This window comes from Leguminivora glycinivorella, chromosome 19 (assembly GCF_023078275.1).
Source record: "Leguminivora glycinivorella isolate SPB_JAAS2020 chromosome 19, LegGlyc_1.1, whole genome shotgun sequence".
In the NCBI taxonomy this organism is placed as follows: Eukaryota; Metazoa; Arthropoda; class Insecta; order Lepidoptera; family Tortricidae; genus Leguminivora; species Leguminivora glycinivorella.
The window spans coordinates 12,837,863-12,851,735 of record NC_062989.1 but is presented as its reverse complement, the minus strand read 5'-3'; the positions used below and the strand labels follow the sequence as shown (position 1 = coordinate 12,851,735).

Here is a 13,873-nt window from a genome sequence, read left to right as displayed (position 1 = left end):
ATTGAGATCGTTATTAAATATAAGATGCATTATCAAAACTAAATACATTACGTCTCACTTCACTCACACCTTACGCTAGCGTGTTGATATTCATCTCAATTGTTATATGTTACTGTGTCACTTGTTTCAATAACTAACCATTGATTAGAACCACAAACATAATCGACACTTGGCATTGAATTATTAATTACTCCCGTCGATAATATTAGCCATCATATCAAATTGATTCCTTGAAAAGACAGCTTTTTGGTGAGCGATTTCCAGGCATGCGGCAGTAACTCAAGGAAGCTAACTTAGCTTACCCGAGGATATATAAACTTCCTATGTTACGTTCCACTGCCTCTCAGCGACAATCACTTGTGCCTGAGATCTGATCAGCGTTGCGTAAAAAATACTATTACTCGTGCTTTGGAGCCCAAGGCATCGAACTGGTTTTGGGTTGGCCCCGTACGGTGTATTTATTCATGAGTCATGAGTCATAATTTATTTGTATCGTTGTTGATACGTACAATACCCATGTAGTAGTATTTGGGCATATCAACACGAAATTTATTATTTATTTATATAGGCACTTAAATTCATTCAATTATAATTTAACAATAAATATAAATATACACAAAAAAAATTAAAATTAACGCTAAAGCTAAATCTAGTTAGCTTTTTTATATTTAAAAGCTGATTTAGTGGAAACCAATATAATAATCGTGAATGTCTCTGAAGTACTCTCACACCGCAACGTCAACATCGTTGCGGTGTGAGAGCACAGGTTCTTATACTGATTATTGGTTTAACACCAAAACAAAACTTTGTCTAGAGGTAAATAAAAGTAAAATTATACTAAAAAGCTTTCACGATTATATGAAAACCACTATACTAGCTGACATTGTAATCGGAGACACCGACCACCGACTTTCAAATACCATCTAGAATAAAAATTGCAAATATTTACAATGTTCGCGTGTTTTCCATCTACGGCTGCTCTCATTACGAATAAAGATGAAAAAGCCTCGAGGCTGGTTGCGTAATCAGGTGATTGAACTCCTGACGTTGCGTACTCTTGTACTGCGTGCGAATCGAATTGTTACTCATAACTTAATAGGGTTGATGATGAAGGTTGTTATGATTGTTGGTGATTCGCAAACTTTTTGCGATCATTCATATTTGATTTGATATCGTTTTTATAGTTTCCTGTTTGCGCTCAATGTTTTTGTAGATTTTTACATACAAGTTCTTCAAGAAAGTTGTCATTATCATGAGTATTACCATCTACGTCTTTCCTGTAAAGTTCAAAAACAACGGTGCTGTCATCTTTTCCTAGATTACCATAAACAAATTGTTTTCAAGTTTTGTTTGTTTCTGACAGCCCTGCAGCATAGATTACACACGCATCGCTGATAACGGTTATTGCCAACATAACTTGGTGTAACAATATAACACTTAGACGACCGTGTAGTGTACCGACAAAAAGCGCTATGCGTTTCTTGTCTACAAATTTCACATGCTGACAATAAAGTTTTCGATCTTAAGCTGTATTTCGCTGTTGAAATTGTCTTTAAATTTTCTCAGAAAACTTTTATACTTTCAACATCTAAATGCTTTGAGACAGTAAATCTTTTAGTCAAAAGTTTCAGAAGGGAATTTATAGCTTTACCTGTTAGAGGTGTTTGACGATGGAGTCAGGAAGTGCTCGGACTAAATCTCGCTGCTGGCACTTGTGTGATTGTAAGTGTACTCGTAAAATATGATCGGCGTTCAACGCATTTGGTACTTGTAATTTTTTATACTTTCTTTAAACACTTCATTGTAGCTGCTATATCAATCGATAGCCTGATTCCTGAAGCATATGACCTTTACCTGTACAATCCGATCACATTCTCTCGCCGGCACGCAGAGATGAAACCGATCAAGTCCCATAACAATGACGGGCGGTATTTAGTTCTAGTTAGCTAAATATGCGTTACGTGCATTCCTCTCCATTGTTATTAGTGAGGCGGCCGCGTGTGACGTGCCTTTGTTTTGTTATGCTGCATGGCGTTTGACACTGTCTTGCACTGCCTTAAAAAGTTGTATGACGTTCGCGCCCCGTCTCTTCGACATATATTATGAAATCAATAACTCCCGTCCCGTCTATATAGGTAATTTTTGGTGAAACAACTTATGAGGCCTACTGTCTTTAATGGTATATTTTGAGAGTTCCTGCAGCTTGCAGTTCAGATCAACGTGGCGACAAAGTTTCGTCATCTAAACTATTTCTACTTTTGGGTAACTGTTTTCTCAATCCAGAGATTGAATCCCACTTATTTTATATTCCACTTCGTTATGTTGTATTTTGTATTGTATTTTCGGACAGACAACATGTTTAAATAATTTTTCACTTAATTCCCTGGTAACACTTTTTGTATCGTTTCGTTCATTATATCTTTGGAAGATCTTGGAAGTATCTTCGAGCGAATCATCATTATTTAACTACTAGCTTCAACCATTTGCCGTTATTTATTCTTTTTGTTCTCAACAAGCGGCATTCATCAGAGCCTCTTACAATAGCCACTCATTTCAAGTACAAAGAAACTGATTTAATTGATTGTGACGCCTCATTGACCAGTCTTTTTATCATTGAATAATGCGAATTCTCTCATCGAAGAAAGTGATGTGGATTGATGTGTGACGTATTAGATATTGTTTTCGTATACTTCTCCTTTACATGTGGGTAACGCGGCTTGACGATTTGTACGGGTTCGCGATCAATATTAGCCGATGCTCTATCAATCATTGTATTAATTTCACCTGTCATTATTTATTACTGCTCAGTATTTACGAGAGATGATTGATGGGATTCAGGATTAGGTATAACACTTTGTAGATAGTTACAGTCAAAAATTTTAGGGTTTTGTTTAAGATTTAAAGTAATGTAAATATTAGACTACTAAATTTCGTCTAAAAGTTATTAGATTAGGTATTCATAAACCATCGATGTAATAGTTTGCCTTTATCCGTCAGTTTGACATTATTTCTGTGAAAAAGAAACAAAATTTATCAGAGGATGGTAAGATGATGCTAAACTCTATGAATCTAGGGGTTTACAAATATTAACCTTAACATTCAGAGTGAACACTGAACTTCTGTTCAATTATTTCTAACTTCCACTAATATGAAGCCGCTCCCTAACTATTGTGAATACCTCCTCACACCATATTGCCTTATATCTAGATCATCTACTAGACATTTACCTTTATTATGCCTTTAATAGGTATATAGCTACCGTTTTATAGTTTTCCGGAAGAATCATTAGAGCAATGTTGCATTCGTGCACAATGACCTCTCTTATCTGCTTTAAAAATTCCATTATTGATTTATAGACCAGCTTACTTAATATAGACTTAATCCTATTACTGAGTCCATTACATGTTGCAACATTTACGATGGTTTAATGATCTATCCTTACTTGTATTTTTAGCTGTCCTACCTATGCACCTTATTTGTCGTTTGCAATGATTATAAATGTTTCAGTTTACTTTTTGCTTTAATCATTGCCGCGAGAATTATGCCTTATAGGTATATTTATAAATAAACGAATAGTAACGGTAAACTACGAAATAAATACAAGAGGAAGGAAGTATGGCTATTATAGAAGTATTACGTTTACATATACCGGATACTATTACATAGAATGGAGATCTCTAAGGACCTTTGCCGATATAGTTTTATTCTCGTCGCTTTCTGAGCGCATGCGAGAATTCGCTTCAAATAACCAGCCAACATAAAAACGTTGATTAGTTTTAGTACTGTAGTAATTAGAGATCATGATACTATATTGTGACGCGCGTGAAAGACACGACATTTTCGAATGTCGTCGTTTATATTATTGATATAAAAAGAAACACATAATAAAACTGATTAAGTGGAATGGACTAGACTAGAGAGAATATAAAGGAAACCATTAACATACAATAAACGACGTAGAAGGAAACATTGAAGTCAATCGAAGACAAAGTGCAAGAAAAGAAGGAAGTCAGGATGAAAATAAAAGCTAAACAAGCGGCACAAGGTTTTGGAATTTTGGATGGGTCGAATAAACTATACTTTATTTGGCAGGTGGAGTCATATGGAAACATCGATTAAAAATGTGTGCAGCTGGACAAATGTCACAGATTACATACATCGACGTGATAATGATACCTATTGATGATTTGAGTAAAATTGTCCCAATTGATTTTTATCTGCTACTTTTTTGGTGTCGGTCTGAGACGAACTGTCTCAAAGTGAAACTATTTCTTTTCGATGATTTAATAATTTAGTCAAATGCAGTTGAGACGAATCCTCGTCTGCTCGCATGTGACAAGGAATAATAACCTCATCAATGCGCGCGGCGTCGCCTAGTCTCGCTATTCAGGCCGATGCCCACTGACCGTGTCTTCTACTAATCATTAAGCTTGTCACGATGCGATTGAATACTTTATTTCTGTTGGCTCTTCATACAGAACTGAAACGAATGCGATGAATGCTAATGATTATTACGGCTCACGATGACCCGTCGTTCTTGTTGGTATTTTGGCCAAATTGTGACAAATGTACAAATTTCGATACTATCATCATCAGAACAGGACTCAAGTTCCCAGAAATGTCACTATTTATATCATAAAAATATTACTTGAATAGTTGTAAATTCCAACAGCATTTCTGCTACAATAATCCTTATTGCACTAGACTAGAAGCATAGTGTATAAGAACTGATGGTAACAACATTTTTCATTTAACGTTTAAGTGTTTTTGACTGACATCCACTCCCCCGTTCTCTTCGACTCCATCATTCTTAAAAACGTACCCAAATTAAGAGGATACGGTAGCGAAAATGCTAAAACGGAAAGGAGCCCCCCTTTCAACATGGGAATTTTAGTTAAATATACAAGTGTTATTAACTAGATTTATCGAAAAAAAATTGTCCATTAAGAACAACTCAGTCAAAAGATATTTCTAAAAAATCTTTAAAATCGAGGTTCCGCTCTCGACTCTTTCCTCCTTCAAAACTTAATCAATCGGAACGAAATTTGAGAATCTGAATAACAATGAAATAATCAATGTCGGACCGTTTAGCTTTTTTGGTTAATTGTTACCAATCTTGAGTATGACACCTTTTTTTGCGCCACAATGAAAAAGGCCGTTTTTGGAAATTTTTGATTGGCTCTAGAACCTGTAAAAAGCAGAATATCAAAAAAATCAAAACGGTCCGACACAGATAAAAATAATAACAATCTGTGTTGAAAAAATCATTGCTCTATCTTCAAAAACCAGGGAGGAAATAGTCGAGAGCGTTTGTATGGAGAATTGACCCCTACAGTATCGTCTTAAGAGCGATGCAATCAGTCGTAGAACTCGTAAAAATTGTTTACAAATATAAGTGTTTTGTTTAGTAATACGAACAATTGTCCGAAGAAAGGGTCCTAAATGAGTTGTATCAGTCGCATTTGGGTCGTTCCATCATCATTATATTATAGGAGTGCAGCGCGTTGGCTCGACGGTTCTAATTTACATGTGTGCTTAGGGTGCGTTCATAACTTGAGCTTGTGCATTACTGTGACACATAGCTGCAATCAAGTCATACATTACTCTTGAGGAATCTTTCTTTTGCTTTGTTATTATCAGTTCAAACATACATTGCTGAAATTGTGAAAATAATTCACACTTCAAAATTCACGTTTTTAGTCCGTGGTGGTTTACCTGACCCTCTCCATCCACGATATCTGCTTGATGCGGTACTTTGTTACAAAGAAGGCTTATTTTTATAGATTTGGCAAAAAATGGCAATTATTGAATCATACAACAATCGCAGTCAATGTAGGGCTGTACGTGTACACTACCTCAAACGCTGCAACTAAAGTCAAACATGCTGTGGCCAATTATAAATTTTAACCAGCAGGGGCAAAAAAAAAACAACCAATTATCAGCCAACATTTAGCAAAAGTTTCTTCCTCTTTTATCCCAGCACAAAAGCTTTGATTAAGGCCACGATTGACGTCTGTGACAGACTTTGTCCATGGCTCGTATTCAAGTCACACAATCACACAGAATGTGGCGACAGTTAGCTCGGAATCGATTCTAAACAGTAACGGTGTTCTGTCATTGTCACACCATGATTGCTTTAGGTGAATACATTGGGCATTGCTCTGTGCTCGTAGATATTTGAAGATATACTTCAATAGGTACCCGAAAGTAGATATCGTCACTACTTTTAAAAAAACTTGTATCTTCGTCTGTCAATGAAAAGAAAATTGTAGTAAGTATCTATGGAGTGCATATAGACTTACTGCGTTTTAACTTTGAGGAACAGCGTGAGATACGAGATTTTTTAAAAGTAGTGACGATATGCTTAAGGGTCAGCGCCAAAACCATTGCGTTGAGAAGACTGGCTACAGCTAATATTGAAGAAAAATGTTTCGTTATGTTTATCTCTGTCAACTATTGGAGTAGGTAGCGGAGAGACATACATGTAGATAAAGGAACATTGGGAATATTGGGATAAATGCTTCCTGCTAATGGCGCTGCCCCCACTGTGTGCGATAGGTACAAAATCCGGCAATGTCAGGAGAAACAGCGGGAAATTTTTCTTGTGTTCATTTGGCAGTTTTGGCACATCATTGTTGCTTGTATCGGTAATACCAGTAGCATGAGCACAGTTTACCGAACTATTTTCTTATTGATGTAAATGGATTTTGTTGAAAAACTATAATTAATTACTTACATTTCTTTGCCTATAGACGTCAGAACAGTAGGTAAATAGCGGTCATGTGTCATGTCACTCATCGTCATGCCAGATGTGAATGAATTGGGCGGTGCTGTGATTTTCAAATGTCACTATGCCAGTTTTTGCGGAACATTTTAAATAACAACACATTGGTATTCTATTTGAGTAAAAAAAGCTAGAATTCTAATTTCTATTGGGCATATTCAAGCGGTCAAAATGCTCATAAATATCTATAGGTGTTAAAGTCAAATTTCTATCTAACGGCCACTCAAGACTGAACCGAATGGATACCTATACAGTTAAATTGGCTGGGTTTCTTAGATACCTATACGTCTAAGACACCTAAACGTTAACCTTTAAATCTATCTCCCTAGTCTTTGAATTATTCGGAACTGATTTAATTATGTTTTGGTTGACTTTATTCATAAATTGTCCTCGACATGATGCTTTAGATTGTAGATGTGAATGTGACCGCATCTCAACCCGAAACTATTTAAGTGCACGGATGCAAGTCAATAAGCTTTATTAGGGTAGCGGTAACCGTCTCCATTAAATCGGGCTTTGTTTCCAACCCAAACTGTTTACATATTACCATAGTCTGACCATTTTTGTGATCATTCATAACCCTTGGTACAAAGACCCAAGGTTCTCTGATGATCAGATAAACATTGTCGCTGTTACTGCATTTGTAATCTTTATTTCAAAGAGAGAAGATCTACCACTGGTTAAGTCAATGTGTTGCTGTTAGTACAGGTACGGGATTATGATATATTTGATAGCTGGAACTGTAACTGGTACTTACTTCAGTAACCTTCGTCTATTGGAAAACTAACGGTCTTCGGTTTACAATCTGAAGTTGTGTTAATCATACAGTGGCGTTTAGTTATTACATGATACAATACATACGTATATTTTCCAATGTTTGTTAGTTATTTAAGATTTTAAGGACATTTAATGTTAGTTTGTAAGGCAGCTGTTCCACCACATGTGAGAAACAAATAGTTGTTGAAGAGCTTTTTGCGTTGGTCAATATACAGATATATTCAATGAATTTGTATTGACCGGGATATAGAGTTATAGACCGATTTTTGTCAGGCTCCCGATATTTCGACGCAGTTACATGCTGTACATGCATCATCATGATCACGTTTATGAAAATAACCGTGAATCTTTCAAAACTCTTAGATATCTTTAAGTTTTCCTTCTTTACTAAAGTTTCCTTTATTCTTCCAGAACCCGGTCGCCATGTTCAACTTCATGAAGAAGTCGACCGTCCTCGCGGGCGACCCGGGGGGCTGCGAGGAGCGGGACGGGGAGAAAGAGAGACGGAAGAAGGAGAAGAAAGAGAGGAAGGAACGAGAGAAGCGGGAGAGGATAGCTGCGGGGCTCGAGGAGCCGCTGAGGCTTGAAGAGGTAGGGAATTTTCAGACTAACTTTTAAAAATATTCCTAATTTGTACCTAGTTTTTGTTTGTCATAAATGAAGGTCATTGCTTTTAGAGAACCCTATATATAATTCTTAAGTGCCTTCCCATACCAGCGTCACCCGGTGTTTAGTCAACTTTATGGTTGCTGCTTGATGTAGTCAAACACAGTGACGCCAGTTTCCATAGACACACTGACGTAGGTAGGTAGTAGATACACCCGACGCTCAAATTATACTAATGTTGAGGTATAATAAGTTAATGACCCTGTTTAGTAAAGTTAAAGTAGAATTTGAGTTTAGTCCATGTACTCGTATATGCCCAATTGCCCATTGGGTCGTTTTGCAGAAAACTCGCTCCTATATTCATTAAAATTCACCTCAAGGGATGGAATTAAAAAAAAAGCTTTGGGCATATATGGGTTAGGTTGTTTCAATTTCAATACCGGACACTATAGAGTCCCTATACTATCCTAGTCATTATTCACAGAAAGAGATCTAAAATTCTAAACGCTATGTCTAGAAATAAAGATGATAAGACCGAATGTCCTATAGGTCGAAGTTTAAAAAGCCTTGATAACATTGCTTTCGTTCCAACACATGAACAAGATTGACCTAACCTAATCCTATTTATGGAGAACGAGTTATTTACATTATTGTGCAATACTAGTTTCGAGTAATTTATGCGGGGTGCTTGAACTTCACAAGTTTTCGTCTAATATTGTTCCACATTCTTGCTAGAATACGGTGAGGTCAAGATTACGCCCACTTTCGATATTATAAACTGTTCAGCCATGTATAATTGTATATCAAGACCATAATTATAGTCCACACCTGCGTTATATTCCAAAAGTGGTTTTTAAAATTCTCATACCAAAGAACTTACAATAGGTAGTGTAGCTAATTTCAATTGTGTTTCAAATTTGAAATGCTATTTGAGGGCATTTGAAAACTTATTTACTACTTATCTAGTTTAAAGTACAGCGAGCAAATCTCGACTGGGGGAGGGGGGGAATGTAACTGGTCCATTTTTTCCATGTTTTACAATGTTTGCATTATAAAATAGAGTGTCCACCGGTTATATATGGTAGCGCGTTCAGTGGATACATGTAGCACTCTGTTGAGTGCTACATGTATCCATGTATGATACTGTAATAATAATGAAAAAAAAAATGATTAGTTACAATTGCCCCCCAGTCGAGATTTGCCCCGCTGTACCTTATAGTAGTTTACAATTTATTATACAAATATATACAAAACGTGAGTAATATGACTTACGAATTTATCCGGGTTATACCTGTAGGATCTCTTCCATTGCTCCATTTAAAATTATTTTAGAGTTAATAATTTTAGATGTTTTACAAGGATGGCTAAAAAAGAGCTTGTCCATCAAAACATTTTCGTCAAACCGCTTTAGAGAGAGAGTTATTAATAATTCATCCAAAATTATATCACTTAAATTATATTACTTATGCACCGGTTTAGCAAAAACCACACCTATTTCAACGCATCATAAATTCATAACTAAAATAAGTTTTCTTCATCCATATGCAAAATGTAACGGTTGATAACCACGTGTGTCTTCCAAACCATTATTTATAGATTGTAAATTATTTTATCGATACCTATTTGCATCGGAGAATCGAGTTATAATAAAACCAGATTTTCGAAAATGTGATCACAAACTATTCATAGATCGTTTATGTTTATGACATAAAACTTTCTCTTAAACTGTCACAATAGATAGAGCATTCACATGCAAGTTTCAAATTAAACAGGCTTAAAGACTCGACCACAGATGTCATATATACCATAGATCAAGCAAACGTATCTACTTAGCGTGTCAAATGAACTCAGTGAAATCCACTGAGTTGTCCGTCTTTACTCGCAGCTTGCAGCTTTCGGGCGTCAATTTTTGTAAGTTGAAGTCAACCAAAACATAAAAAAAAAACCGGCCAAGTGCGAGTCGGACTCGCGCACCGAGGGTTCCGTACAAATTTCGTATGAATTTCAATTTAATACCTCTACGCGTTTATGAGGAAATGGGTAGTAAGGTTAAAATTATTAAAAAAATATATATTATGTGATGTAACTAAAAATTTATGGTTTTCGTAATTTTTCCTTTATCTATGCTATAAGACGTTGCTTCGTACCAAATTTCAAGATTCTGAGTTCACGGGAAGCACCCTGTAGGTTTTGATTCCCTTGCAAGTGTCGAAAATTTGCGGCATAAACGGCTGTATCTTTTGATTGCGTTGGCTTAGAAGTTTGATTTTTTCACAGCTTCAAGGGACAGTAGACCTGAGTAATTGATATAAATTTCAGCTTCATACCTCCACGCGTTCCTGAGAAAAAGGGTCTTGACAGACGGACGGACGGACGGACAGACGGACAACAAAGTGATCCTATAAGGGTTCCGTTTTTTCCTTTTGAGGTACGGAACCCTAAAAATGCCTCGTTACGTGATATTCAATTGCAACAACACAAAAATTATGAACAATCAAGAGCCTGAGACATATTTAAAATTACAGGCAAGAATCAACTTCAGTACAAAATTTGACACGCTCGGCCCCTATACAAATATATGAATTTGTTTTTTCTATCTAAATTAAGTTCTGTGGACTCGACTAATCATATTTTGATCAGAACGTCAAAGAGGGTGCACTGCACTTGCATGCTATGTCATGTTATAAATTCCAAGTTTACTAGAGGATCGGTCAGTAAATCCTGAAATTGAATTGCGCACGGAATTTGGCAGGAACGTGACTCCTTTAACTTTTTCATAATTTCGAACATGACAAAACAACTTTGTTTTCAAGTTCTTGTTATGTAGCGACAAGGTACTAACAGCAACGCTCATAACTAATCATCGGTAGGCTTTATGCCCTTGTAATAAGGATTACAAATGTACAGTACAACTAACAGTGTTGCTACTTGCCGATGGTACTAGTAAAATTGGAAATATGGTTTCATTCAAAATTTTTAACCTCATAAAACCATTGTACAAGGTCTTCTACGATTACATTGACATATTTTGTCAATAAAAATACCAACAAGGTTTTATAGAGTATTAGTATTATGACCGCTTGCGACACGCGTACAATCTCTTATTTGCATTCACCTGACTTGTGAGATAAATCAATGACGTCGCTGTTTGATAGAGAAATGGCGTAAGCAACATTTTTTGTTATACTCGTACAGTTACAGTTTAGACCTGGCCTTAGTTCATCATCATCATTAGAAATTTAGAAGGAAGCTGTTGGAAGACAGATTCATCAGTGTCTTAAACGTTCAATTATCAAGTTGATATTCCTAGTTCTGTTACTAAATATTTTTGGACTACTGTTAGTACTCAGACAGAACTCAAGACAGAAAATTGTTCAACTCTTCAAGACCCTCTTCTCTCTACATCTGTATCTGCAGTTCGGCATAAGCAATTCTTCCGGGCTTTATCTAACCAAAGATGTTTAGGATGAAAGTTTCAAGTCAAAGAATCTAGCTGATTTTGTTATTATCTACATAAACCAAGTGAGGAAATAACTTTTCTCTGTGTATCTGTCTGTTAACTCTATAACCTCTTCACAATTAACCGCTGAACCGATGTAGATGAAATTTAATAAGGAGCTAGTTTAAGGTTTTGGGTAAAAACACATTACCTATTCGCCACAGAGCCCACAGACGAAACGGCTAGCAGAAGCTAGTATTTTATTACATGTCGTATATGACGTTATTATTTCTAAGGCTAGACTTGAAGATAAAACATGGCCAGCCTAGTTTACTTAGCGGAGCGCCCGAGATTGTAAACTTCTTGCGGAACGGATTGTCCGATGTTCTGCAATACTATTCTGATCTTATTTAAATGTTAGATTACAAAACTATTGACATCTACAGCTGGCCGATCCAACGATCCTAAGATCTTAATCCGTGATTATCCTTTGAAAGGTCAAGAGTAATGTATAAATTGGCAGTCAGTTTCGTCATATAATGATTGAGAAACCAACCAACCAAGACTGCAAACATCGTAAGGCATTAAGCCCGTCGGCACAGTCACTGTAGCCTGTAGATGCTTGCAAACTCTTTAAGAGATAGATTCTCGATATCAACCCTCGACCCTAAATGCACCGCATCCGCAGATGTCATATATACCATAGATCAAGCAAACGTATCTACTTAGCGTGTCAAATGAACTCGGTGAAATCCACTGAGTTGTCCGTCTTTACTCGCAGCTTGCAGCTTTCGGGCGTCAATTTTTGTAACTTGAAGTCAACCAAAACATAAAAAATGCCTCGTTACGTGATATTCAATTGCAACAACACAAAAATTATGAACAATCAAGAGCCTGAGATATATGTATTTAAAATTACAGGCAAGAATCAACTTCAGTACAAAATTTGACACGCTCGGCCCCTATACAAATATATGAATTTGGTTCTTCTATCTAAATTAAGTTCTGTGACCGCATCCTTGTTAAACTCTTCAAATCTTACTCACCTCACCGTAATGTTGTTGAATGTTGATTTTCATGAAAAAAATATTGTACACCGGCTTAAATAAGTGATGATTTCTGTACCTTGTCGCTTTTAATCGTTTGACAATTTCGTATGACATTTCAAACATCACATATTTATGCCGGTGATTGTACGCCCTTCTCCGAGGGTAAGCAATCTCTAGTATGAGGTTTATCTAAATGAGATTAGCGGATTAGTGTAATTTACGCATTTAAAATAACTGTTAGAGTAGATATTTCGTTTAAATTGTGTTCGAATATATTAGTCACATTCCACTTCTCTGATTGTTTCGAATATCATATAACTAGGTACTATTAAACTCTATAAAATCGTTTCATGCAGGTCCAGTTCTCAGAAAATACAGCATTTATTTACTGTAGGGTATGGCATTGATTCAGTAAATGGTATATTTTTGTTGATTTGTAGACGAGCAATACCTAGTAAACATTAGCTTTAGCTATATTCTCATTCAAAAGCCAGTATATTTCGCAGGTTCCTAGGTTGAAGGGTTCCCTAGTTAAGATGTTTCTATCTGTCGCAATAGGTCGTACTGTAGCAAGAAGCGTGCCATCGTATTACCCAACATTAACAATAATGTCAGGCATTCAGCAGCCTCCCGAGGCAAGTACCCTATGACGGCCTAGATTCCGGGGAATAGGTCAAATCCTCGGCGAACCGATTGTATAAAATCTTAAGTGGTTTGCTGATCAACCAAAGCAGTCGGCAGCAGTTGTATGTATGTATTTGTATGTATGTATGTAAACACTTTATTGTACATAAGACAAGTTAGGACATAGAAATACAGTATAGTTATGGTGTACAAAGGCGAAATTATCCCTATAAGGGATCTCTTCCAGTCAACCTTTGAGCGAATCTTTTACATTTTTCGCGACATATAAAAAATAAATGTTATTCATTATGAAACGGAAATTATTTATAAAACCAATAGAAACTAATCGGACCTACACAGATCATAAAATCTAGTTTTTCCTATAAATATTAGTAAGGCTAATGTTTGTTGTCTGTATTCTTGTCGAAGCACGACATCTAAGAAATTATACTATCTACCTAGTTACCTACTGAAGCTAATGCATTTAATAACCAATACCACAGTATAATAAAGAGTACTATCGTACAGTATGGCCACTTCCGCTCCCCTCTGAAAGCGCCGCCCACCCCCTCTCAGTTACCTCACAGTTACCGC

General features: G+C 36.3%; 1 protein-coding gene across 2 annotated transcripts in view; it reads left to right on the top strand.

The window, feature by feature from the left end:
• Window positions 1–13,873, top strand: part of LOC125236272 (unconventional myosin-XVIIIa) — a 318,921-nt gene that overhangs the window by 19,765 nt on the left and 285,283 nt on the right. For both annotated transcript variants that reach the window (XM_048142988.1, XM_048142986.1), the window contains exon 2: window positions 7,973–8,152. In XM_048142988.1, coding sequence (XP_047998945.1) covers window positions 7,985–8,152 — 168 coding nt within the window. In that variant the 5' untranslated portion in view covers window positions 7,973–7,984. The remainder of the gene's footprint in view (window positions 1–7,972; window positions 8,153–13,873) is intronic.